At 52.6% G+C, this 27,407-nt stretch overlaps 2 protein-coding genes and 1 long non-coding RNA gene across 5 annotated transcripts; all 3 read right to left on the reverse strand.

The window, feature by feature from the left end:
- Nucleotides 1-783: 783 nt before the first annotated feature.
- On the reverse strand, nucleotides 784-12,537 carry Fn3k (fructosamine 3 kinase). 3 transcript variants are annotated; one of them, XM_005341971.4, is made up of 6 exons: nucleotides 12,270-12,529; nucleotides 10,380-10,531; nucleotides 9,499-9,590; nucleotides 9,142-9,224; nucleotides 2,004-2,126; nucleotides 784-1,186 (listed from the first exon to the last, which is right to left on the reverse strand). In XM_005341971.4, the coding sequence occupies exons 1-6, from the start codon at nucleotides 12,408-12,410 to the stop codon at nucleotides 848-850; spliced, it is 930 nt and encodes a 309-aa protein (XP_005342028.1). In that variant the 5' UTR covers nucleotides 12,411-12,529; the 3' UTR covers nucleotides 784-847. The 3 variants fall into 3 exon arrangements, with proteins under 3 accessions (XP_005342028.1, XP_021576914.1, XP_077897467.1); XM_021721239.3 differs by lacking the exon at nucleotides 12,270-12,529 and adding an exon at nucleotides 10,893-11,619; XM_078041341.1 differs by lacking the exon at nucleotides 10,380-10,531 and having other exon boundaries at nucleotides 9,499-9,586; nucleotides 12,270-12,537.
- On the reverse strand, nucleotides 3,886-7,747 carry LOC144375916 (uncharacterized). The gene is made up of 2 exons (XR_013435767.1): nucleotides 4,538-7,747; nucleotides 3,886-4,357 (listed from the first exon to the last, which is right to left on the reverse strand). It is a non-coding gene; the product is annotated as an uncharacterized LOC144375916 (long non-coding RNA).
- Nucleotides 12,538-17,100: 4,563 nt separating the features above from the next.
- Nucleotides 17,101-27,230, reverse strand: Fn3krp (fructosamine 3 kinase related protein). Its single transcript, XM_078041342.1, has 6 exons — nucleotides 27,031-27,230; nucleotides 21,847-21,998; nucleotides 21,187-21,278; nucleotides 20,142-20,224; nucleotides 18,414-18,536; nucleotides 17,101-18,159 (listed from the first exon to the last, which is right to left on the reverse strand). Exons 1-6 carry the CDS (start codon nucleotides 27,169-27,171, stop codon nucleotides 17,821-17,823), a joined length of 930 nt encoding a protein of 309 aa, XP_077897468.1. The 5' UTR covers nucleotides 27,172-27,230; the 3' UTR covers nucleotides 17,101-17,820.
- Nucleotides 27,231-27,407: the final 177 nt, after the last annotated feature.

Raw genomic sequence — 27,407 nt, forward strand, 5'->3', positions numbered from 1 at the left:
GGCCAGGGCGGGGCCTGGATGTGGGGCGGGGCGGAGCGGGAGGCCAGGGCGGGGTCTGGATGTGGGGCGGGGCGGTGCGGGAGGCCGGGGCGGGGCCTGGATGTGGGGCGGGGAGGTGCGGGAGGCCGGGGCGGGGCCTGGATGTGGGGCCGAGCAGTGCGGGGGGGCCAGGGCGGGTGTGAGGCGTGGCGAGCGGGGAGCGAGGGCGGCCTCTAGATTCGAAGCCGGGCCCAGGGGATCCAGGGCGGGGTCTGGATGCGGAGACCCGCGAAGTGGGGCGAGGCCGGAGGCGGGTTTGGAGCGCGGGGCGGGATCTAGAGGCGAAGGTGACGGGGCGGGGGATTGGCTACGGGGCGGGGCGCACGGCTTGGCTCCGGGAGGACCCCGACCGGTCTCGTCCCCACCAGCCCTTCAGTTGTGACAGCCTGACGTTCAGAAAACTAGCCCTCCTACAACGCAGACGCCGGCCCGGGGCGCCCCGATACTCCGGCTGCTCAAGTCCAGGCCCCTGAGCCCGCGGACACGCAGCCCCAGGCCCGGGAGACACAGCACCACAGACCTCCCTGGCCCGTCCGCCCTCCGTGCGGTGCGGCCTCCGCACCTCAGGCATCAGGATCACCTTGAGCCGATCACGGTGTGTCTGGACCTCTGCAGGGCTTCCAGGAATCCATCTTTTGCCCTCATTGCAACCAGTGAAGACACATGGAGGCTATCCCAATGACTGGGCCCTAGGACTCTAGACCAGCTGCGTGCAGGGTGGACGCAGATGAAACCAGCACCCAGTTGGGACCCAAGAGCCTGCTCCGACTTTATTCAGGTGCTCCCTGCCCTTGGCTAGAGCCGTCTGCTACTTGAGCAGCTTCCTCATGGTGCCCAGGGATGGGCTTCTGTACTCCGGCCCAAAGTGATTCCAGTGGTTTAAGTAGTTAAAGAGCTGGTACAGCAGCAGCCTTCTGTCAAACCCCGGGGCCTTGGGGATCTTCCGGTGGTAGGCCGTGAAGAAGGACCTGGGGAACCCCCCAAACATCAAGGCAATTGCCAGTTCAAACTCAGAATGGCCGTAGAAGGAAGCTGGGTCATAAATAATGGGCCCTTCATCATCCTCAGCCACATTTCCTGACCAGAGATCCCCATGCAGCAGGGCAGGGACAATCTCTAGGCCACAAAACAGATCCGGGATCTTCACCTAGGAAAGTAACCGTTAGACAGTTAAGGGGCAGCATCCAGTTCTTGGAAATCAGACAAAGACAGCCACATGTTGGTTCAAGGTCTAACCATGCACCATCTCACCCCAGGGGAGTGCAGCTTTGCCTCCTGTTGACTAGTAGTAAATTATGTCCAGAGGTTTGCAGAGCTGATGGTCTGTTCAGACTCCCAGTGTGCTTTTTTATCATCCTGAAGACTAAGCCAGTTTTGTACCTGACTTAGCAAACATTCTGGTCTATTTTAGCTGCACATATAATATCTGCATCTCTGGGCTGGGGTTGTAGTTCAGTGGTAGACCACTTGCCTAGCATGTGTGAGGCACTGGATTCGATCCACACCCCATAAAAATAAGTAAAATAAAGGTATTGTTTCCATATACCACTATTTTTTTTTAATTTTTAAATATCTGCATCTTTTTCTTATCCTGCTGATTACCTCATTAATGAGTGAAATGGAATTTCATCATGCAAGCCCACCCTGGACTGATGAATAATTCTAACATTGGTTGGTAGTCCATTGCACTGGTAACCATGTCTTCACTAATGGCGAGATATTTGTGCTTTGACAGAGGACCAAAAGCAAGAGCACATAAGTGTCATCAACCATAATAGGAGTAATAGCAAAATCACCACTCAGAGTCAGGTAGCTGCTCCTCCTGAGGAAAGCCTCAGCTTACATACCCTATGGCTCAGCCAAGTGTCTGCTCCAGGACTATGTTCTCCCAGGGAAACCCGAATGAATGGGGTGGGGTACTGAGAGGACAGCCTACTTCCCTGAAAAGTGACTGCTGCACCCACCTGCAGCCTTGACCAGAGTTCTCGTGCCTCCCGGTCAGCATAGTCCTTCTCGATGAGGTCCAGCTGTGATTGGAGCCGGTGCCGGGTGAAAAAGGTCGCCCAGTCATCCTGCCACTCGTTCACCTGGACAACAGGGGAAGAGCCACAGGACCACTGCACGTGGACTCTGCTGAGCCCTGGAGCAGTCACCACCAAGCACAGCAGGGTGAGCTAGCAAGCCAGCAGAAGAGATGAGATGGAGTCTTAAAAGTAGTTAACCCAAAAGGTATGCAGGGAAAAGGGAAGAGCAATGGACAAATGAAACCAGACTCAAACCCAAACACATCAATAAGCACATAAAATGCAAAGGTCCAGGCATAATGGACACTCCTGTGTCCCAGCTGCTCAGGAGGCTGAGACAGGAGAACTAAAGGTTCAGGACCAGTTTGGGGGGAACTTAGGGAGAGCTGTCTCAAAATAAAAAAATTTAAAAAGGGATGAAGATGTATCTCAGTGGTAAAGTGCCCCTGAGTAGAATCCCCCCTGTAACAAAATTTTTTTAAAAAATAAAATAAAAACAGGATTCTGGCCTGGGGTTGTAGCTCAGTGGTAGAGCACTTGCCTAGCACATGTAAGGCCCTGAGTTTGATCCTCAGCCCACCATATAAAGATAAATAAATAAAATAAAGGTATTGTATCTATCTAAATTGCAAAAACAAAATTAAAAACAGGAATCTAGGGCTGAGGATATAGCTCAGTTGGTAGAGTGCTTGCCGTGCATGCACAAGGTCCTGGGTTCAATACCTGGTACCACAAAAATAAATAAATAAATAGACAGATAAATAAATAAGTAAAAGGATTCTATCCCCAGGACTGCAAAAATAAAAAATAAATATTCTAGTTAAATAACAGACTAGAAGTTTGGGGAAATAAAGCAAGAACCAACTCTCAGTGCAAAAATACACCTCATAAGCAAAAACAGAAATAGTTTTAAAGGAAAATTGCTATCATTAGTCAAATAAAGCTGGAGTAGCTCTATTAATATAAAAAGAAACCCCACAGATATATCATATATATACTGTCCCCAAGTATGAAGAAAGTCATTTCACAAGGTGGAGGGTGTGTGACGAGGAGGACATAAAAATTTTAAATGTGTATGCCTCCAATAAAGAGCTCCAAAATACAGGAAAATAAAACACATGTAACTGCAAACAGAAACAGAGGGTCTGCAGTGAAACTCTGCTGAGTTCAGAAGTGTGTGCCGTCCTCACACCCACATGCCAACAGGCCAACAGGGTTGAGATCCTGAGTGTGCACTCTTCATCTGGTGGGAAAACAGGCCCTGCCAAAGAGGGAGGGGGATTTTCCTCACTCCCCACAGGCACATGTGTGAGGAGACCCTAAGAGACACAGCAGGTCGGGGGCCATCTCACCAGGCAATGGCCATCTCTGAGGCCCTAGGGGCCAGCCCTTGATCCTGGACATCAGCCTATGGATGGAGAGAAGTGTCTGCTGTGGCTTTTGTGTGGCAGCCCTCACAGACCAAGACACCACTGGGGATTTCAACCTCTTAGTAATTGATAGAGAAGTAGGCAGAGAAGCAGAAGATGAGTCAATTCCAACAATTCTATCGTCTAACGAGTCAACACTCCACCAGCAAAGGCTTACACACTGTCTTTCCAAGTGCACATGGAGCATTCACCAAGAGAGTCATTTTCTGGGCCATAAAATAAATCTCAATAACTTGAAAGGAGCCTCAGTCCTACAGTATATACCAGCTGACCACAATGGAAATAAACGAGAAATCAGTAGGCCTCGGGGAGATCCCCAAATGTTTGAGATAAATGACATGCTTCCAAAGTCTACAGTTATGGCAGGAATTGGAAAGGAAATAAAAAAAGTATTTTGAATTGAAAAAAAGTGAAAATATGGCACAATTTGTGGGGCACTGCTAAAGCAGTACTCAGGGAAATTTATCACACTAGACCCCTGCGTTAAAAGAAGAGCTTGAATTGGTGACCTCACCTAGAAAAAGAAGAGCACGTTAAACCTAACATAAGCAGGAAAAGTAAAACTTTAAAGATCTTATCAGATATTAATGAAGTAGAAAAGCAACAGTAAAGAAAAGCCACATACAAGATGCAGGTTCTATGGGAAGAACAGTGATGTCGATAAACCTCTAGCCAAACGGGTGAGGCTGAAAAGAGGAAAGCCACAGGAGAATGAAAAAGGGTCACAATGCACAGCCTCCAGACAGCAAAGGACAACCAGGAAATGTTTTAAGACCTGTGCAGAGAAATTCAGAGCCTGGATCAAATTGATAAACTCCTTGAAAGACACTAGCAAATCTCAGTCAAAAAGAGAAACCAAGCAGCCTTCTCTTTTTTTTTTTTTTTTTTTTAAAGAGAGTGAGAGAGAGAGAGAATTTTTAATATTTATTTTATAGTTCTTGGCAGACACAACATCTTTGTTGGTATGTGGTGCTGAGGATCGAACCCGGGCCGCACGCATGCCAGGCGAGCGCGCTACCACTTGAGCCACATCCCCAGCCCAACCTTCTCTTAATGAAGCTGTAGCTAGGGCTGGATTGTAGCTCAGTGGTGGAGCACTTGCCTAGCACATGTGAGGCACTGGGTTTGAATCTCAGCACCACATAAAAATAAATAAATAAAGCTATTGTGTCCATCTACACAATTATATTTATAAAATATAAAATATAAAAATATTTTAAAAAATAAAAAAGGAAGAAGCTGTAACTAAAGTCTTATAGACGGTTAGAGACCCATATGCCACCATTGGTTAATTCTAGAAAATATTTAAGAAGAAAGTAATACCCATTTCACAGCAACTTTTCCAGAAAGACGTGGAATACGTCCCAATCTATTTCTCTTATACCATATAAAAGATATTATAAGAAAAGAAAATTACAGATGAATTTCCCTGAACACAAATGCAAATATCCTAAGCAGAATTTTAGCAAATAGAACCCAACAGCAATATAAGAAGAAAAATGCATCTCAACTAGGAAAATACTCAAAAATAATCAATGCAATTCACCATATTAATAAAAGGGAAAAGAAAATCCACTTGATCATTGCGAAAGATGCAGGAAAAGCATTTGATAAAATCTAGCGTCCATTCCTGATGAGAACTCCCAGAAAACTAGGAACAGAAGTGAGGTTCTTCAGCGTGATAAAGAGAAACCTACTGTGAAGTTCACACATCACAGGGAAGACCCAGTGCTCCCCAAGACCAAGGAAAAGTGTCACGTGCTCTCTCACCACTTTGATGGAACCCAAAAAAGAGAAAATAAAGTAAAGCCCTACACACTGGGATGAGAGAAGTGAAACACCTCACAGTAAACATGACATCTATGTAGAAAACCTGACCTATAAAATAAAAATAATAGGAGAACCAGGATGTGGTGTGGCCTAGTAGTACAGTGACCCTGGACTCAATACCCAGCACCACCAAAAAAAAAAAAAAATGGATGAGCATCAGAATGATTCGGCTGAGGGACGACACCAGACCGGTCAAACCCCATGACTTTTCTGCAGTAAACTTCACAGAACAGCTTACTGCAGGAAGTCGGGCCAGTGCCCACTCAGAGGAGCCAAGGGCAGGAGGAAGGTGCCGGAGGTCTGGGTGCTTCCGACCTTGGCTAAGTGGGTCCTGAGAGTGCCTGTGTGTGCCCAGACTCACCCGACGGCCAGCTTCCTGTCAACTACTCCTGGTTTCTCTGGGACACCCCCCCACAGGAGTTCTCAGAAAGCTCTCATTCCACTGTGGGGCAGCTGGACAGCCCTGATCTGTGGTCCTCCCAGTGGAGCATGCCCACAGGCTTGGATGCTGTGGTGACTTGGCTTGGGGTTCACCCTTGCTGCTGGGTGTACCTCAAGAGCAGGACGAGGTGCCCCCTCCCCACAGCCTGTCAGACCCCAGCACTGAGGGGCACCATGCTGCACTCATGACTCCCCGTTTACCTGCTCAGGCTCCCCATGCCCCAGCTCCACCCTCCTGCTGGAAGATGGCCAGATCACAAAAGACACGGATTCCATGATGGGGACGGGAAGTCAGCATTGGCAAGTCCAGTCCCACCCTGGACTGGGGCCATGGTTACCAAACCCACGGACAGAAGGGGCCTTCCCCTCTACTGCTCAGGGCAGGTGCCACCTGGTGCTCAGCTGGTTTCGAGACGGGCTCCCCTGACAGAGAGGCAAGGATGGGTGATGGCCAGGGCCCAGGTCACACCTGCTCCTGCACTCACTGGCTGCCAGGCCTTGGGGGGTCACTTGGTCCTTGCACATGTGTCTCCTTATTTGCTAATGTGGCAGATCAGCGGCATCTCTGGCCGGCGCCTCATGGCCCGCGCCTCATGGCCCGCCATGGCCTGTGTGAGTTGAGCCAGACAGCTTGAGGACCACAGCCCTGAAGCACCCTCCAGAGCCACCAGCCAGGAATGCCTGCACTGCGGTCACCCTCGGGCATGCTGGGGCTGAGTGAAATCGCAGGACCTGCAAGGAGCTGCTCTCTTGCCCTCAGGCAGGACAATCTGAGTGGCAGAGTGGTGGTACTGCCCCTGAAGCTGGACCAAGCACTCAGAGGGAGGCAGGTGGCATTTTCTGGCACAGCCACAGAGGTTCCTGTGAAATAGAGGTGCCCTGTCAAGCCTGTGGCCAGTGGCTCTTCCCAGTAAGCACTGTCCAGTAGACGCCTCTCGGCCACCTGTCCCACAGTCCTAGCACAGCTGGACTGGGGGCCAGACACTAGCACTCAGCAGGGCACAGAATGAGCCAGCTGCCACTGCCGACAGGGCTGGTGGTCCCCATGGGGCTCAGGGCTCCAGTGTCTCAGAAGCCCGCCCACCCACATGGCCCACCCCTGGCTGCTGCCTCTCCCCAGGACCCACTCAGCCCTCCCAAGGAGTGGGAGGCCTGAGAACCTGCAGCCAGTCTGAGGCACTCCATGTGGGACAATCGTGCCATAGCCCAAAGGAGGTGCAGCAGGTGCCCCCAGGTCCCCAGTCCCTCCTGGCTAGACGCAGTCTAAAGGGATCTCAGGGGCCACCTGTGTTTCAGACCACTCCCACTTTCCTGCGCTTCACACACTGGGGTTCTGTGCAAGACTTCATTTCTCAATTTCTGCATATTTAAAGAACATTGCACGTGGCCAACCAAGTCTTAAAGACCCCCACCACTGGCAGCCTTAACATCTCACGCGAGATGACAAGCCGTCTTGCCTCGGGTGGCAGAGCCATGCTGGTCACCAGCTCCAGACAGATGTATAACCCAGAGGGGCCCGTGTGGTCAGGCCTGAGCATCTTGACAAGCCTGGGGAGTCACACGCAGTTCTAGGACCCCGACGGGAGGCCTGCCTGTTGCCTGGGTCCCTAAGTCCACCCAGGCTTCAGAAGGATCTCGCCAAAGTGACCTTGGACTGGAAGACTCACCCTCCCTCCCAGAGAGAGAGTTGGTCGTTGTCCACAGGGGCCCAACAGGTCAGGGAAGGTCCAAGCAGGGGGAGGATTGGGGAGCATGACTTTCAAAGGCAATAAGCCTAACCAGGACAGGCTCTCGTGAGACAGGACCCTCTCACAAGGCGGAACATGCCTGCCCCGGCTCCTTCCAGGCAGCCTGGCGAGAGAAATGAGCCTCCTTCAGATCTGCATGGGCTTCAGAGATGGCAGTCAAGTGGCCCCAGGCACAGAAAGAACACAGCTCAACATGCCACAGTGTGCCAGGTAAAGGGACTGGCCCCCAGAGGCTGCGCACCTTGGCCCCATTGTTAGGACTGTCTGGAATAGGTGGATGCTCAGAGACACCGGGTGCTGGGTTGCAGGACAGTTGACTGACTGCCAAGGCCACTTTTGTGGATGGAGATGTTCCGGCATTAGGTGGAGACAATGACATTGTGAATATACTAAAAATCACTGAATTAGCTATTTGCAGTGGTGCACACCTACAATCCCAGAAACTCAGGAGGCTGAGACAGGAGGATTGAAAGATTAAGGCCAGCCTCAGAAATTTAGGGAGGCCCTAAACGACTCAGTGAGACCCCATCTTGAAATAAAAAATAAGGGGCTGGGGATGTGGCTCAAGCGGTAACGCGCTCTCCTGGCATGCGCGGGGCGCTGGGTTTAATCTCAGCACCACATAAAAATAAAAAATAAAGATGTTGTGTGTGGGAAGCCATTCTCACACGTGATTTGAGTTACCTCGCGGCTGGGTGAGAGGCGCTTAGACAACTGTGTCAGAGCCTTCCCCACCCTGTCCCAGGTGCGAGGGCTTGTCCGTGTGGAGGCGTGCCTGGCCACTGACCCCAAGACCAGTCACTGACCCTGGCCTTGGAATGCTGCCCCCCTCGACCTTCATTGGATGGGATTTTCCCTGGAATTTCTGTTCCCCTATAAAAGCTCACTCCCTGGCGTGCTCGCTCTCTCTCTCCTGCTAGTCTCTTGTATAAACCTGACACCGTATTAGTGGCTGGAGGCCGCAGCTAGGAGAAGCCGCCTCCAGAGCTGGGCATTAAAGGTGACGGGAGTATGTCTCTTTAATCGTAAGACTCACTAGTTCATTTCTATGCCTCGAGCCTCCTTTATGAAGTTCGCGTGCTGGTCACGCGGCAGAGTTGTGTCTGCTGAAAACGGAAAAATAAATATTAAAAAATTCTCTCTCTTCTCTCTCTTTCTCTTCTATTCTCCTTCTCTCCCTCCCTCCCTCCCTCTCTCTCTCTCCCTCTCTCTCTTAAAAAAAAAAAAGAATGAATGAATGAAATTAAAAATAAAAAGAACCAGGAACGTAGCTCAGTAGTAAAGTGCCCTGGGTTCAATACCCAGTGCCAACAAGCAAACCAAACCAAACACCACTGAGTCATGCGGCGGGAAAGAGCTGGGCTTTGTGCGGTGTCAACTGCAACTCCATTGCATCTCCATCAGGGAAGGTAATTTGTTAAAGGACCTAGAAGAAATGCTGAGTGCCAAAGGCTTGCTCCCTGAGCCTGCGTGCTGCCCGCCTGCCCTCCCTCCTGGGACCCCAGCCCGCACCGTCTTCGGAATTCAGAGACACATCTTGCTGAGGGCGGGGCATGCTGCCACACACGAGGGGTCCGGTGACCAGCACTGGGGTGTGGATCTGCAGGGACATCCCCACCTGACACTTACCTGTGGGATGAAGCCACAGCACGTCACCGTGTGGAAGCCAAACTTGGTCACATACAGGGGCTCTGCACCCTCAGCCCTCCGGCCTGTCAACAGAGACCCTGGGCTGCAAACAGACACACCCGACGGAAGACCCACCTCGACCAACTGGACAGCAGGGCTGGTCATGAAAGGGGCCGTCAGCCAATCCCACCAGCTTGCCCACTCTCTGAGATTCATGTTTAATCATCTCATTCTGAGATGCAGCCTGGAGGGAGATGGTATGCCATTCACCCTGCTATTGACATGCCACCAGGAAGCATCCTGGGCACTGTTCTGGGGTAGCCCTGCCGCTGGGTAAGGAAAGCTGACTGGACTTACCCACTGTGTTCTCCTCCGCCTTCACTTTCTCCCTGAGCCTCTGGTTGTAAAGGTGCAAGTCTGCCATCTGGTCTCCAAGCTTGGAAGCCTGACTGAGGGAAGAAGAAATGCAGCTATCAAGACTACCATCACCCAGGGTGCTTTGAAGACCTTACAAACCCGCCCCACTCGTGTAGGATGGCCCTGAGCCTGCAGCGCCAAGCGGGACCAGCGAGGTCTGCAGATGCGTTGGCAGGAACAGAGCACTGATCTCTAGTCGGAAAGGGCTCCGCGGGGGACACAGCACCAGCCCCTGCCGAACACTGCAGCCACAGGGGACACAGGAAGACAAGCAGGGGCCACCGCCTGCCTGGGAGCAGGGGTGGCTTGGCCTCTTCTGCACCAGAGCACTCCTCACATTTTACACAGTGAACATGTATGGCTTTCTCCTTTTCTTCAGTGCTGGGGACTGAACCCAGGGCCTCGAGCATGCTAGGCAAGGGCCCTACCCCTGAGCTGCATCCCCAGCCCTGACTTTACAAGGTGAAAAGCCACGTAAGACTTCAGACAATTAGTAGATCATCCTTGTTCAGCCCAAACTGAGCTGGCATGAGCACACACTAAAGCACAAAGCAAGGCACAAGTTCAAATGCATGCTCTCTGCAGCCATGTCACAGCCAGACTGACCCCAAACCAGCACCAGCCACACACAGAAAGCCCAAACTCTGTCTCAGGCAGGAAGGGCCTGTGCTGGCAGGGCAGTTATGTGGGCAGCTCCGCCAGCCCCTCTATCTGTCTCTCTTTCTCTTCCCTCCATCCCTGTCACTGTCTCTCTGTCCCTTTGTGTGTCTCTGTGTCTGGGTGTGCTTGTGTGTATCCCTCTTACACACAGATACACTCACCTACTCAAGCTCTTCATCTTCAAGTACTCCATCACAAAGACAGCCCCACCTGCCGGCAGGTCTATCACCTTCAAGGGCCGAGGGGCCCGTACCAAGCCTGTGCTACGTAGGGCCTCCAGGCTTGCCATCTCCCCCTCAAACATCTGCCGGGCCTGTGTCCAAAACATCCAAAACACCACTGTGAGCCCCTGCAGCAACACAAGCTCCAGCTCCAGCAGGGGCCCCTGCAAGTCAGGCTGAGGGGCGGGTAGACCATAACACCAGAATGAAGTCGTAATGTGGGCTCGGAAGCCTCGGCCTCCCATGGCTGAAAACCGGCAAGTCATCCATCCCTCAGCAGCAGGGTGCACAGAAGCTGGCTTTAGGAAGGAGCAAGCCCGAGGCTGCCTGGGTGTTCGAGGAGCCTGGGGGTGGGCAGGATGCTGCCACCCAACAGCCAGCTCTTGCTGAAGCAGTGAGGAGACATGGGCCACAAGAGGTGCAGGTATGGGGTGCAGGGCAGTGAGAGCTCACCAGGTCTTGGGCTGCCCTGGGTCCTCTTAGCAGGGGGCAGCCTTGGGCAACCACAGCAAAGAGGGCCAGGGCATGGTGGAGGTGATGTGTCAGGGAGGGTGGGGCTGGGAGGGCAGCTGGGCCTGGCTCAAGTCCATCAGGGCCTGGAGAGTGGAGAGGAGCCATACAACTAACTTGTTCCCAAAGCCTCTGCTGGGACTCAGGGGTCTTTCTATTTCTAGAACACTCCTATAATTATCCCAATTTGACATTAGATGAGCTCTCTCCTAGGAACACGACACTTCAGTGAAAAACGTGCTTATTAATGAGGTTTGTGAATACTTCTGCCTGTAGGGTTTCAGGTTTAAAGCAAACCTTGTAAATAAGACCAAACCCCCCACTGCCAGGCAGGAGGAAACCCATCCTTCTATTCAAAGTCCCCAGGGGGAAACCAGGGATTGTCCCTCAAGGAGCCAGCCTGGTCCCTGACTCCTGAGGTGGCAGGGCCTTCACAAACTGCACTTAACACCCATCTGAGCCCCAGACTTCAGGCAGAGAGCATCAGGGACACAGCCTGCTTTTATCCCCAGGGCTCTAACTGACACCTTCTCTGGAGCCTGGTCTGAGCACCAACTGTGTGGGCCTGAGAGTCTCAAGGGGGAAGGGGGATTCCCCACCTTGAGGGAGTCTCCTTCCCTGTGCCAACTATGCTGAGCATCCCCAGGTGTGGTGCTGCCAGGCACTGGGAGAAAGAGCTCTGAGACTCTCCAGCACTGCCCAGGACCACTGCCCATCCGGAGTACAGGGCCTCTTGCTGCTTGGGTCTGCCGGTCAACAGCTTGCCTGCTCTCAGGGCCTATGGCTAACTTTCTCCATGTTCATTGAGTTACTCAGGGCCTCACTAAGTTGCTGAGTCTGGCCTTGAGCTCACCAGGTCCCAGGTCCCAGGTCCCAAGTCTCTGGGATCACAGGCGTGGGCCACTGCAGGGCCAGAAATATTTTAAGCAGACCGTGGAAACTCAGGTGTATTTAAACACGCCATAGCCTATAAGGAACCCCTGGAGTCCTTTCTCTCCTCACCTGCTGGAGAGGGCACAGGCCTGAGAGGAGCAGGGCCCAGAGCTGAGGCCAGTCAGGACCAGAAGGTCCTGGGCTACGAGCCCTGCCTCCCTCATACTCCCTGGATGCAGAATTAAAACAACTAAAAAGCCACGAAAAGGAAGGAGATCGATATGCAGCAAAGACAACTTAGAGCCCTCAAGAATCACCCTGCAGGTGCCAGCCCCAGGGCCGCTGTCTGACCAGGGCAGCGGGCAGTGGACAGCAGGCAGGCCACTAGGCCCAGCTCCAGAAAACCGCCGCTCCCCCCCCCCCCCCCGCCCTTTCCGCACAGCGCACCTGCGCCCTGCGGTTGACCTTGACGAACACCGGGCCAGCGTCTGTTTCGTAGGCACGGCCCTCGCTGATGCAGCCGGCCCCCGGGATCCCGAAGGCGCGCAGGGTCGCGGTGCGCAGCTCAGCGCGCAGCAGCTGCTCCATGGGTTCGCTGGGCCTGCAATGCCTGGATGGCGCTGACAGGGGCTGGGCGGGGACACTGGGCGCGGCCAGCGCAGCACCCCGGCTGCAGCAGCTCAGAGCAGCCCCTCGGTGCGCGCTCTCGCTGCGCGCTCCCGCTCTGATCAGCTGCCCAGGGGGTGACGGTCTCCAAGCCAGCGCTCCTAGGGCGACCGAGCGGAGGGGGCTAGCAGCGCTGGGCCCCTTGGCTGGGCCCACTCCAGATGGGCTCCACTCCGCCCATCCCAGTGGAGGGAGACCCCTGCCCTGGTCCTGGCTGCTCTGGAATGAGTGGGGGTAAAAGGAGGGTCCTCCCCTTTTGTGGGCATGGCACACCCTGGGGCAGAGCGCCCTGCACAGGTGGAGGCTGGAAGCCCTCCAGGGAAGGCCTGTGTCAGGACTCCCTCCCACTCAGGGAGCATGGGACAGACAGGCACTTGTTGTCCCTCAAAGGCAGGTCACAGTCCTGGCAGACAAGGCAGGAGTCTCAGAGGGTCTTAGCCAGACCCCTGGCACTAGTACTGATCCGGAGCTCTGCCCCTCAGGGATGGGCTGCTCTGTGGTCTGTTGACAGCAGTGACCCCTCAGGGTATGACTCCCGCCCAGAGGCAGCCACCCTGGGAAGGGAGCCTGCACAGACCCACACACCTGAGAACACTCACAAGCTGGCAGGCACAGTGTGCACAGTCAGGGCCGAGGGAGTCTAAAGTGGGACTCAGGACCAGGTCCCGGGGCTGCCTGGCCATGCCTCCTAACCTCCTGGGGAACCCCCAAGCCCTCCCCACCCAGGGCAGGCTCCTGGCTGACCCTGCTTCCTTCCTCAGATAAGGGAAGCTGGAGTGGCACCTCTTCACTAGGCAGGCTGATGCAGGAGTGTGGCTTGGCAGAGTTTGGCACCGGCCCAGGCACGTAGTCTCAGAGGGGAAAAATAAATGAAAAACGAAAAGAGCCCTGGAAGAGAGATTTGGAGCTAATAAACACTGGTTGAGCTTTCGTCACCTGCTAGGGCCCAAGTGAAATGTCAGTCATCTGGTCTGTGAAGGGTCCTGCCATTAGCTCCCACCTTTCAGACGAAGAAACTGAGGCACAGAGAGATTGAGCAACTTGCCAAGGGTCCCAGTGCTGGAAGGTGGCAGAGGGAATTTGAGAGTGAATCTTTCTGGCTCAGGCCCCACCAACTATCAACAGTGGTCTCAGAAGGTCCTCAGTGGGGCCAGGACTCTGCCTTCCCAGGGTTCCTCCCAGGAAGCCCACCCCCACCCTGCCACCCAGTTCCCTCCTGCCCTCCAGCTGAACCTGCAGCAGATGCCCACCCGGTTAGAGGCAAAGCTGATGGTCAGATCAACATCTGAGATTTTCATGAAGAAATCTGACGTCCTGGAGTCCCAATGGTTGAGGGAAGCCTCAGAGGGGCCCTGTGGGGGCTGGATGCCCTGAAGTCCTTCTTGCTGCTGCCCCAATCAAAACTGGGAGTGGGTCCACTGGGGCCTCTAACTGGAACCTGGCATGGCGGTCCCTGCCAAGCAGGAGACGACCATGTGGCCTCTTGGTGTGGCTTGAGACTCTTTGAGCATCAAGAAGCCATGGTTCCAGAACTAGCAGGAGCAAAGGCCTGTTCTGACCCAGCTTAGAAGCCAATGCCATTGTTTCCTCTTCCTCCCACTGGCTATAAGTCTCCAAGATCACCACCAAGGAAGATGGACAAGCCACGGCAAGGCCACCAAGGAAGTTATAGGGACAGCCACCTAAGGGAGGGCAGCTGCCCATGTCTTACTCTGCCCAGTGGTTCTCTCTGTCCGAGCCCGCCCTGACCAGGCATTGAAGACAGCTACGGCAGAGCCCTGCACCTGGCAAACGTCTGTGCTCTGGCTGACGGCCGGGCTCTATGGAGTTCCAGGTAGGCAAGGCCACACCCTTTCAGGCTTAGAAGGCTGCGTGCTGCAAAGCTTGGCCACATGGACTCTGGTAGGAACCCTAACCCTGGAGGCTCCTAGGGTCTTCTCTGTGGTAGGCTCTTAAAGTTACTGAGGTGGGTGTTTGGGATGAGTCTGCTGTCACCCCTGGTCAGGTCACGTCAGGATGGAAACCTGCCCTTCAAACAGCTCATATGACACCTGGAATCACACACCACGGGCCTGCAGAGAGCCATCTGCGCCCTCAGGCCTGCAGCAAGAACACGGTAGCTTGGTCCACAGGCATCGGTCTTTGTTTTTTTGTTTTTGATTTATTATTATTATTAGTTGTAGATGAACACAATACCTTTATTTTGTTTTTATGTGGTGCTGAAAGGCTTGAACCCAGTGCCTCACACGCGCTAGGCAAGTGTTCTATCGCTGAGCCACAGTCACAGCCAGCCCAGGCCTTTATTTTGGGATCAACGAGGGCTACTGAAAATTCAGAGGCAGGAAAGTGACAGCAGGACTTTGTGGTGTGTGAATTATAATGCTATTTAAAGACCATATCTTAGAAAGATGATGCACAGAGTAAGCTGGGGGCAGGGATCAGGAGGCACGGAGGGCTGCAGGCTTCCTGTGGACAGAGGAGCAAGATGGCGGGCAGAGCAGACCCCAAGCCAAGGAGGTGGCAGGACAGGGGTGTTACATGACAGATTTGTTCCACAGAATCTGCTTCTACCTCACACCAGCCTCCATGTAGCCTGGACCACCCTGTTTTAGAAGCTGGCCTTCTGGTAGGTCTGGCCAAAGGGGATCCCAGAAGATGGAAAGGAGGGTGAGGTTGGGGGCCTGCTCCCCCACCTCCTGCCAACCAGGTCCCAGGGCTCGCCCCGAGAGCTGGGTGCTGCCCTGCTCCTGCTGTCTTCACCCTCCCACCTGTCAAGCCCTCTTTGGATGAGTCCAACCTGGGGGGCCTGACCAGCCTGGCTGGCCCTGTGCCAAGGCATCCAGACAGCCTGTGGAAGGGATGCAGGCACGCTGCTGGAGAAGGGAATGTGTCAGAGGACGATTCGTCAAAAGATGAAAGTAAGCTTCAGGGTGCAAGGTCAGCTTCAGCTTTTCACCTCCCTCTGTGGAGTCTGACACTCTGGCAGTGTCACACAGGGCTGTGCTTCATTTAACCACTGAGCCACACCTCCAGCCCTATTCTGTATTTTATTTAGAGACAGAGTCTTACTGAGTTGCTTAGCATCTCTGCTTTTTGCTGAGGCTGGCTTTGAACTTGCGATCTTCCTGCCTCTGTCTCCTGAGCTGGTGGGTTTATAGGCATGTGCCATCACACCCAGCAAGGTTGTGCTTCTTGATGAAACACTCCCACTCTCAGTAGGAAATACCAACACCCAGAGAGGAGACCTGAGGGTCCAGGGCAGGCACTTGGGGCAGCAACCCTCCCCTGGACGCCTTACCCCAGTGATGTTTGTGGCTGCTCTAGAGATAAACCCCTCCCAGGTCCAGCCTCAACGAGGAACCTAGGTGTTAGTGTCTGGAGCTAGCTCTCTCAAAACTGCAAGTGTTGACACTCTGCTTTGCAAGGACCAGAGGAGGCAGTGACAGGACATCATACACCACCTCTGCCCAGCCCAGAACCCCGCAGTACTTCACTTGGGGAAACCTGTCCCAGACAGTGCATCCGTCTCTCATGGAATGGAATAATACTCAAGAAGCAACTCCAGGTAGACCCGGTACCTCTGGACCTAAAGTCTTTATGCCTTTGGCAACCTTTTAGGAAAAAAAAAAAGTGGTATGTGTGTGCACTATGTGCATTATATATATAATAGTGAATACAAAATTAGGTACAAAAGCAGACGTTTTAGGAGGAGTAATTGCCACAAATGGCAGTTTAAAAAGCTGACACCATCACAGAATCGAAAACACCACTCTCCTCTTATCAGCCCACCACACACCCGGAGGTGTCCTCCCACACCCACTGGTGGCCTCTCCTGAAGGCAGCACTGCCACTGTCCAAGGAGCGAAGGCCATCTCCTCTGGAGGGCCCAGGTGTCCTTTCTGCTCATGGCTGGGGAAGGGCTGGGCTCGCTGTTTGACACAGGAATGATATCCAGGCCACAAGCATCGTGGACACCCAGAGGCCCCTGCACAGCCACCAAAGGGACGCTCTTGGAGGGAGGGGTCTGGGTATCGTCCTGCTCAGGCACCAATGTCTCTGGACACAGTCGCCAGCTTCCCCAGGCTCACAGTAATCAAGCTGGGTCGTGGCGAATGGTGGTCCAGGAATTACCAGGTTAGAAACTGACCGCCCCGAATGCCTCAGGGTCACAGTCCTCTCTTCCTGTGGCCACCAGCAGCTTCTCCCCTGACCCAACCACATGACTACTTTCGTCCTCCTGTTTTCCAGATCTCACAGGTGGAGAACAGTGGACGGGTGGCACCACCTGTCAGGTGCCATGGACAGTTCTCAGGCTGCTCCTTCCTGTATCAAGCTCTGTGCTGTACTTTACTTGAACAAAAAAACAAAAACTGGGGCTGAAGTTGTAGCTCAACTGTAGAGAGCTTGCCTCCTACATGTGAGGCACTGGGTTCGATTCCCAGCACCCCATTCAAATAAGCAAATAAAATAAAGGTCCACCAACAAAAAATATTTTTAAATAAATAAATAAATAATAAAAACGGTTCTTTTAAGAAACAACAGGTGTAGCCATTTATGGTCAAAACATAGGGCAAACCACAGGACAGAGGCTGAACCACAACAGTGGCAAGTATGTAGTCTCATGAACCAGTGAGACCACTGGAGTTTATTTAGACTTTCAGGCAAAGGGTCTGTTAGTGTCCATGACATTCATGAAATACTTCATCACTATGATACTGAAATATTAGTTCAATGCTCATTTTATAAGTTTAGCAAAGAATGACAACTTGGCAAGACTGTAGAAAATGACATAGATGGGTAATAACAGGAGGGAGGGGTTCATGACTCCTAAATTTACCCGTTTCACCCTATGGCTGGCAACTTGGGCCCTCCCAGAACTAGTTCCCAGACCTGCTCAGCCTGCAGTTAGGTCCAGAGGAAACGCATAAAGAAAAGGAAATGTGCTTGATTTGGGAATTAATGGCCCCTATAAGGTTCTAGGAAGCTGGCTTCGTGTCTGGACTCAGGTCTTACCCATCACGAAGCACCATCAGCTCAGAGGTGTTCCTGGACAGGGAAGCAGGTGGGTGGACACACTGGTTCTGTCCCTGCCTGCTCACACGGTCTCGCACGGTTCCCTGCCATTGGCCCAGGGCCCTCAGCCTCAGAGGTCCCTGTGCCGGTTGCCGCGTGGCCTCATCAGTCACGATGTCTGGCCACGTACAGCTTGAGGGCACACCTTTCCTGACATCACGTCCTATTCAAGGCTTGGACACAGGCCGCACGGAAAACAGGAAGTTGCGCGAGTAAGTGGCCGTGGAGAAAGACATGGCTCCTCCGAAGGAAAGCCAGCTCACTTGGCCAGATTCCGCATGATGTTCAGGGAGGACCCTCTGTACCCTGATCCAAAATGGTTCCAGTGGTTCAGGTAGTGGAAGAGCTGGTACAACTGCAGGCGCTGCTCAAATCCAGGGACCTTGGGGATCTTGCTGTGGTAGGCAGAGTAAAAGGAGCCACTGAAGCCCCCAAACATGCCGGCTATCGCCAGCTCATACTCGGAGTGGCCATAGAAAGAAGCTGGGTCGAAAATAATGGGCCCAGAGGAGTCTTCTGCTACGTTCCCTCCCCAGAGGTCTCCGTGGAGCAAGGCAGGGACAATCTCCAGGTTGCGGAACAGGTCAGGGATCTTCAGCTGCAGGGAGACAGAGCCTCAGCTACATGCAGAGGGGTGCAGATGTTTCCTAAGGGCTGTAGCACATCCCCCAACAGCAGCACCACTCAACAGTGCCTGGATTCAGGGGACGGACAGGACACTGACAGGCACCTGCCTCCTGTCCAGAACCAGACTCAGGGGGGCTGCACCTGCCTTGGCACTTCTGACATTGGAGCCAAGGGGGACATATTGCTATGGGATGTGTTTGATTGTGCAGCAAGGGCCCTGCTCACCTGCAGAGCAGACCAGAGCTCAAGTGCCTCCCGGTCCCCAGACTTCTTCTCCACCATGTCCATCTGAGGCTGAATGCGCTGCTGGGCATAGAACATGACCCAGTCCTCCTGCCAGTCATTCACCTGCACGTGTGAAAGCAAAGGAGAAAGCATAGTTCTTTGGACAATGCCACACATAAAGAAGCTCGAATACCCAGAAGTACCGTAAAGTGGAAGAGGCTTGCACACATGGCATGTGAAGAGGGTCACCACCTGGAGCTGAAGAGCCAAGGGTGGCTGGGCAGCATGAGGTCTCAGAGACAGGCTGAGACCTCAGGTCCTTTCCTAGGAGCAGCGGGAAGCAGGGAATGCGGTAGGGTCCACTCTGTAGCCTTCCAAGACTGAAGAGCACAGGAACATTTTCTTTTGATTATACTTACTGAACACAGAGGCCAGAGCCAGCTGACCTTCCCTGATCCCATTGCTTAATGGGATCATAGATGACCCCTCTCCAGAGAGTGATAATGAGAAAAGTCATGTAGAGCCCTGTACAAGAAGAGGACCCCCAAGAGAGGATGTCCAGGCCACAGGTGCTTGTCCCTGTGGGGGAAGAGAGACAGACACACGGTAGTACAGCACCACGCAAAGCAGGACATGCTGAGGAGAGAGCCGCACACGCACGAGAACGCAGATGGGCACGAGAACGCAGATGGGCACGTGCACCCAGGGCAGAGCCCCACACGCACACAGAAGCACTGAGCACGGGTGCATGGAGCATCACAGGAAGAGAGGAAGGCGCAGAGCCGGCTAACCCACGCCCTGAAGCTGAGGCACCAGAAAGCACTGCTCAAGGCTCTGAGGTAGCTGTCCAGACAGCCTCCTAGGACATCCCCCAGGAAACCCCTGCAAGTTTCCAGCTTCTTCAGTGCGCCCCCGCCCCCCCCAAGAGCCACTCTGCCTATTCTGTGAAAGCAGAGCTGCCATCCTTTCTAGCCCACATCTGCTGGGCTTCAGTAGAACGCCCCAGGCTGAAAGTCCCAGGGAACCAACCTTAGTCCAACACTGAAGGGCACAGTCCCTGGGCATCCACAGAAACGGGATCCGGGAACCCGACACAAAATCCTTACATAGAATGCTGCAGTGTTTGCCTAACTGACGCACAGACCCTCCAAGTACTTTAAATCATCTCCAGACTGCTTGTACATGTTGAACAACGTGAATCTACGGAAATGGCTGCCATACTGCATTACTTATGGAATAATGGCAAGAAAAACCTGTACGCATTTAGTACAGACAGATATTTCAATCTGCAGTGGGTTGAATACCTGGATGCAGAACCTGTGGATACGGATGGCTGAATATTTATTTAAAATAAAACATTTATAATTTTTCTGATTTTTACCCAGTTGAAATCCAGCATCCTAACTTACTGGTTCTTCTCTGCTTCTCTGTGCTTACCTAGCATATAAGGTGGGTGAACCCATGTCAACTTCCTAGGAATCAGCCAAGAAAACAGGGGTGAGGCTTGTAACACCTCATAAGAAAGGGCAAAGGGGGGCTGGGGATGTGGCTCAGTGGTAGCGTGCTCGCCTGGCAGGTGCGGGGCGCTGGGTTCGATCCTCAGCACCACATACAAATAAAATAAAGATGTTGTGTCCACCAAAAACTAAAAAATAAATATTAAAAAAAAAAAAAAAAAGAAAGGGCAAAGGTGCTCCCCCACTGTGCCTAATCTGACTGTGTGCTCACCTGGGGAAGGTATCCACAGCAGGTCACCACATCAAACCCAAACTTGCCCACGAAGGGCCGTTCCGCCTGCCCACCTCCTTTCCCTTGCAAGAAGAGGAAAGAAAGAAAGATGACTGGTTAGTTCCCTTGCTCCAAGAGACCCCAGGCTCTGCTCAGAGCTGACCTGTGAATGACCTCAGCATGCCCTTCCCAACAAACAGGGGTCTTATGGCTGCCAACCCTCAGGTCACTCAGAACAGAGACTATGTCCACGGATTTAATGACCGAGGACACAGACTGTGTCCAGAAGCTGTACCAGAGGATACATGGAAAGGGCGACAACAGAACCCAAAAAAAGGGGATGCTCCTTAGTAAAAAGGTACCTCATAATCCATCAGGAAAGGATACTTTCAGGGGCCAACCTAGTGCCACTTTTGACAAACTACTGTGCTTTAAAATGGCCTCAACCCTCTGCAGCTCCCCAAATTCAAAGAAAAGCCCAACGGACTGAACTCTGTACTTGAGGGAAACGGGAAACGCAGTCTCACAGGGCTCCCCAGTGGATGCTGGGGGGCGGGGGGGCGGGGGGGACCCGTCGGGGACGCTCATACAGCATGTTGCGGGTTATCTGCTTTCTTATTGTCAGCTACTGTCTAACAGAGTCAACACGGCTAGTCGTGGATTACCAACTGGCAGGAGTTGGAAAAATCCCCTCAGTGCTAACAGGGCACCAAGCTCTGGACAGGTAAATGGAAGTGTTCTCACTCTGACACTCAAGAGTGACTGCACTGTGAGAAAAGACACTGTGCCCGAAGGACTCACTCTGCAGACAGGCAGAGAGACTGCAGGTCTGTCTGCGGGGAGTGGGAGGTGAAGTCCAGCTGCACTTGCTGTCTCTGGTGACCACAGGACACAGCACATAAGCACCCTTCCAGTGCTTACACACGGCACTCATGTAGCCGCAGGGCTGTGGCATCAGCTCACGCTACAGCACGGCCTGTCCCCGAGCCTGTATGGGCTGAATGTGCCCCTCTGGGCAGGGTTCCTCAGGGCCCCCCGGCCTTACCCACTGTGCCAGCCTCCTTCAGGAACGTCTCCCCAAGTCTCTTGTTATCAAGGTGTAAATCTGCGAGCTGGGCTCCAAGCTTTGCAGCATGACTGTGAAACCAAAAGACAGAAAACAGATGACAATCAGGAGACATGCCTGTCTGAAAGGCCTAGGGCACATAAAGCTGGTCAAACACTTGAGGACAGAAAGCCTATTTCTGCCAGAACCAAGGGAGACGAGGGGCTGCACCTGATGGCCTCTCCCACCTCATCTGACATGGCACTGGGCCCACTGCCAGCCCCTCACTCGGAGAGTCCTCTCCTTGGCCTGTGACTTTCAAAGGGTACGACCACTCACACTGCAGAACCGTCACGTGGTGGGGTCATGGATTCTTAGTCACCTTCCTCAAACAGTGTCCCCAAGTACAAACTAGAGGACTAAAGAACCACAGAGCCTTTCCTTTCCTTTCTTTTGGCAATGGCACTGGGGACTGAACCCAGGGGCACTCTACCACTGACTATATCCCTAGCTCTTTCCATTATTTATTGAGGCACAGGGTCTTACTGATTTGCTGAGGGACTTGCTAAGGCTGACCTCAAACTTGCCTCAGCCTCCTGAGTCTCTGGGACTCAACTCAAGCCTCTACTTTTAAGGAGAAGGGATGGTGTCCAGGCAGACCTGCTTAAATACCGCATGTCCAGATGCTCCATCACCAGCATGCTCCCACCACCAGGGGCACCCAGCACCTTGATGGGCTTGGGCACTTTCACGGTGTCCGTTTTCAGAATGGCAGTTAAACTTGACATCTCGCCTTCAAACATTCTTTTGGCCTGTCAGTCAGAAAGACAATGGAGGACGGGAAGAGGAGAGAAAAGAGGCAGAGGTCACCCTGGAAAGGTTCCAGGTAGACAGGTTTTCTTCTGGCATTCCCAGTGCTGGACCGAGGACTATACACGTGGAAGGCTTTTCCAAAGCACGTGTCAACAGTGGTGTGAAGGCTCAAGTTGAACAGGAAGGAAAGGGCTTGAACTTTCCAGAACTGGACCTCAGATTGATTCTGTGACTGAAACCAAAAGGACTGGAGAGAGGAGCGTGGAAGGCTGCTCCTGTCCCTGAGCACTGGGCACAGAGCTGCACTGTGTACATGTGGCGGAGGCCGCCCTGAACAGGAGCTGTGCCCAGAGGTACTGGACTGGTACTGCACCCTGCAGTGCAACTGGAGAAGAAAGGTGCAGCTCTGGGAGTGGGTGTCACAGATGGTGTTGAATGCCGCCCACCTGTTTGTTGTAATCCTACCCTTTTGCCCTTTCTTGCATAGAATGGTCCATGGATTAGCTCCAGTTAATAAAACCCAGGTTCCAGGTGTGCCCCCTCTTCTTTCTTGCCTGCCTTGTTCCCCCGTGGGAGCTGTGGCTGAGGAGTTGTCACTGAACCCAAAGAAAAAGGTACTTTCTGTGTCTGTCAGCCCAAATTCACGTGGCGTTACCCACGTGAATTTGGTTTAGTCACGTGTCCCTACATACATGGGTTCTTTCATTGCCCTCAAATAGCATCTCAGCCACAGTCCTGTTCCACAGGGAGGAGGCAGGTGGCCAGGAACCTGGGGCCGCTTTCATTAAATGGACCACCAAGTTCTAGGCCACCTGCTACCAGGCACTGCAAAGGGCTCATCTCTACCACTCCCACCTCAGTCTCAGGACTACAGGGACCACCCTCCACTGGGTCTCCCCGCTCACAACACAGCATGATTCCTCTTTAAGGCAAATTGGATGGGACCCTGGATAACACAAGCCTGCAACCCTCTGGCTTCCTGCCCACTTTCCACCTTTTTCTGGGGCATGTGCACCCACACATACCCCTTGAGGCTGAGATTCTTTCAGTTCCTTGCCTTCTGCAGCCTGAAAGCCCCACAGTAATGCCACCTCGTGTAGCACACTATCCCCACCTCTTTTGCCACATCAGTTTCTTCCTAGTCACCCTTCAGATTCCAACTTGACATCTGTTTCAATTGGCCAAAGGAATGTCCCTAACTTCCCATTCTAGGTAATTCTTCTTTGGTTTTTTTTTAATATTTTTTTAGTTGTAGATGGACACATTATCTATACTTTTATTTCTCTATTTTTATGTGGTACTGAGGGCCTCACACGTGCAAGGCAAGCACTCTACCACTAAGTTACAACCCCACCCCACCCCAAATTCCTCCCTTGTAAAATACTCTCTTTATTTGAATTTGGAGAAAGTGTCTCACTAAGTTGCTGAGGCCAGCTTCAAACTTGCGACCCTCCTGCCTCACACTGATGGATTACAGGCCCCTGTACCCACCAACCAGCCCTTTAAGGAAAATCGCCACTGAAATATATACAGGGGGCTGGGGACGTGGCTCAAGCGGTAGCGCGCTCGCCTGGCATGCGTGTGGCCTGGGTTCGATCCTCAGCGCCACATACAAAGATGTTATGTTCGCCGAAAACTAAAAAATAAATATTTTTTAAAAAATTCTCTCTCTCTCTTTAGAAAAAAAAATATATATACAGGAAGGTGTGTGGTTCATCAGTGCCCAACTCAATCACTTCCCACAACACAACCACCGCCCAAAACAAAAGTCCAGATACCTCCATGATCCAGAAACCCCTCGTCCACCATCCAGTGCTACCCACCCACCCACCAGAAGCAGCCTCTGCCTGAACTTGCACCAAGACTTATTTTGCCTGCTTGGTCATCTTATAGTCACATGGTCTCTGGGATCTGGCCCCTTTACTCCACACTGCACCCCTGTGTGGGTGCAACATCAGTCGGAGCTCATGCTTACTGCGTACAGGCTCCACTGCTGTGACTACTCCAACGTGTAGTCACCCATTCTACTGGCGATGGACAACCAGGCTTCCATACCAGGGCTATCAGGAACCGTGCTCCATAGTCTACTTATTCTCATAGTTGCCAACTCTGTGACCTTGGGCAAGTTATTTAAGCTTTCTATGGCCCAGTTTCCTTATCTGAAAAGTGGGGTTAATACTAAACTGCACAGGCTTGCTGCCATAATTAACTGAGTTAGCAGCTAACACTGACATAGTCCATTCTCAATACTTCATCACCTTAGAGAGCCAAAGTCACTGAGCAGGAAGAGCTGTATCCTAGATGGAACTTTTACAACATTCTCTTTAGGAGATAAAGGGGAACAACCAGGCCCTGTCTACATTTACTAGATATTGGTTGATGCCAGGAGCCGTCTGTGAAATATGCGTGAACCCAATCAGCATGGAAACCATTGGGTAGGAAAGTCTGCTGAGAACTCACAGTGGCACTCCTGCTAGTTTCAGATCACCCAGGACATGTGACATCCTATCTAACTCTGCCACAGGTTCTGCATAGCACCAGAGATGGGGTGACCTGCTGGAGCCATATAGCCAGCCACTCAGAGAGGGGTACGGCTTGTGAAGATGCCAATCAACCTGTTTGCTGCAAGTCCCTGACCACACCAAGAAGCAAGCCTCCTCCTGATGAAACCTATTCTCTGCCTTTGATATACTCTCCCGTAAATAAAAGCCGGGAGCCATTTTCTAGCAGTTCTGTTCCAGCTCCAATGTAAACTGGACTTGTACATGTGAGGCAAGGGCTCTACCACTGAGCCACAGCCCAGCCTCTCAGACACTCCTCTTTGAACCTAATTCTGGCTCTGGCTCTTATTTCTTTACTAAATATTTCATTTTCTCAGGTGGCTTATCAACTCCTGAGCAGGAAACTGAGAGCCTGGGGTTGTAGCTCAGTGGTAGAGCGCTTGTCTCGCATGTCCAAGGCCCTGGGTTCGCTCCTCAGCACCACACAAAAATAAATAAACAAAATAAAGATATTGTGTCCAACTACAACTAAAAAGTAAATATTAAGAAAAAAAAAAAGGAGTGTCTGACAGATTCTCCAGTGTGATGGCTGCCCAGTGATACTGGTTATGGAGACTAAGTAATAGATAGATTTCAAAAGATTCAGGGAGAGCCGGGAGTGGTGGTGTGCCTGTAATCCCAGCCACTTGGGAGGCTAAGACAGGAGGATTGCAAGTTCAAAGCCAACCTCAGCAACTTAGTGAGGCACTTAGCAACTCAGTGAGACCCTGTCTCTACATAAAATACTTTTTGTTTTGTTTTGTTTTGTTTAAAAAAGGGACTGGAGATGGGGCTCAGTGATTAAGTGTCCATGGATTCAATCCTGATATTTAAAAAAAAAAAAAAAAAAAAGATGCAGGGACTGATGAAAGAGGGCCTAGAAACCCAGCTTCTTCACAGAAACACTGTCTGCTACATGCCTAAAGTTCCCAACTAAAGAAAACTGCTACTCATCAGCAGATCAAAGGTAAAATTAGGCATCCTAATCTAGGGAACTAGGATAGAAATGATCCATGTGAGATTATTTTAAGTGGATCTAGAAAAGATCCAAGGGAGGAGTATGACAGAAAACCTATTATACAGGCATGCAAGGGGCAGATAAGAATAATCAAAAGGAAAAACAACTGTGACCAAATTAACTCCAACAGGGGGCAAGAAAGAAAACAGAAGAGCAGGAGGTAGTCTGGAAGACTGTCTTACTTCCTGGAAGGGAAAGCATAAAGAAGTCACATTTCCAACACCACAGCAAATGTTATTCAATGAGCAGTGTATTGGCATTACACACATTGTATGCTCCAGTGCAAGCTAGAAAATTACATATTAGAACTATCTACCAAAAAGCTAGAAGGAAGATTAGCAAAAAGAAAATGGACTTCACTGATGTAGCAAGTAAAGAACCTAAAGAAACAGACACAGAACAGTGTTTAAAAAGCATCTCTGGGGCTGGGGGTGAGGCTCAGTGGTAAGGAACATGCCCAAGGCCCTGGGTTCAATCCCCAGCACCACTAAATAAATAAATTAATTAAATAAAAGCACTAAGTGTTTCCATTTTAATCAACAGAAAACATTCACTTGCCTTGTCATCAGGTCTGACTGCAAATGCCAGGAGAAGGGGGAATGGAGATGTGAAAGGATGGATACCACAGAAAACAGAATAGAGACACCTGCTGCAGAACATGAGGAGGCAGGACACTGCTACATGAGTACCCATGCTGGGGACAGACCCATGTAAGACTATGTAAGACTGGAGGGCAGGCTGGTCTGGAGGCTGGGGTGTGAGAACAGAAAGTTGAGATTATCTTGCATCCTGGAAAGGAGAACTCCTTTCTGAGAAGAAAATGGAAATAACTTCCAGAATAAATTCTTTTATTTTCTTTTGGTACCAGGGATTGAACCCAAGGATGCTTAACCACTGCGCCACACCCCCAGCCCTTTTTTATTTTGAGAAAGGGTCTCACTAAGTTGCTTAGGGCCTCACTAAGTTGTTGAGGCTGGCCTCGAACTTGCAGTTCTTCGGTCTCTGGGGTTACGGGCTGGCGCCACCAGGCCCAGCTCAGAATGAATTCTAGGAGACAGATAAGAAGCACAGAGTGGACGTGTGGTCTGTGGGACTTAAAGGCAAGGCCCGGTCCTGCTCACTCCCTAAAGGACTGGGCCACTCGGCTGCAGCTTAAGGCAGGACGCCCATCTGGAGGAGGGCGAGCGGCGCTCGCGACCTCCCGGGGCCGCCCATCCCTGCCAGCTCCTTCAGAACCCGCGGGCCACGGCGGGGAAACCGCCCGGGCCGCCATCACGCCGCCGCGCCAGGGTCCCGACCCGGCCCCCGCCCCAGCTCCCGGAGCGACCCAGACCTGGAACCTATCCCAGACCCGGCCCGGACCCGGGCCCAGACGCTGCACCCGAACCAAGACGCGAGCCCGGCCCGGGATCCCGACCGCGGCCCGAACCCGCACCGCGATCCCGCGCCGGCCCGCCCGCGGGGGCGCCCTACCTCCGACTTGGGGTTCACTTTCACAAACACCCGTCCAATGTCCGTGTCGTAACTCTGGCCCTGGCTGATGCACCCGCCCCCGGAGTGACCCGAGGCCTTGACCGAGCGGCAGCCCAGCTCGCGCTGCAGCAGCTCCTCCATGTCCCGCCGCGCGCCGCCCCGCTCTCGCCGGACTGCGACGCGCAACGGCGGCTGCGCGGAGCCGACCCGGCCCCCGCGGGGATTGGGTGGCGGAGGGCAGGGGGCGGGACACGACCGCGCAGAACCCGGCGAGGGCCGGGCAGGTCCGGGGCGGGGCCGAGAGCAGGTGGGCGCACGGGGATTGGGTGAGAGCACGGGGGCGGGGCCGGGAGCAGGTGGGCACACGGGGATTGGGT

The sequence above is a fragment of the Ictidomys tridecemlineatus genome, chromosome 3, assembly GCF_052094955.1.
Source record: "Ictidomys tridecemlineatus isolate mIctTri1 chromosome 3, mIctTri1.hap1, whole genome shotgun sequence".
Classification (NCBI taxonomy): domain Eukaryota; kingdom Metazoa; phylum Chordata; class Mammalia; order Rodentia; family Sciuridae; genus Ictidomys; species Ictidomys tridecemlineatus.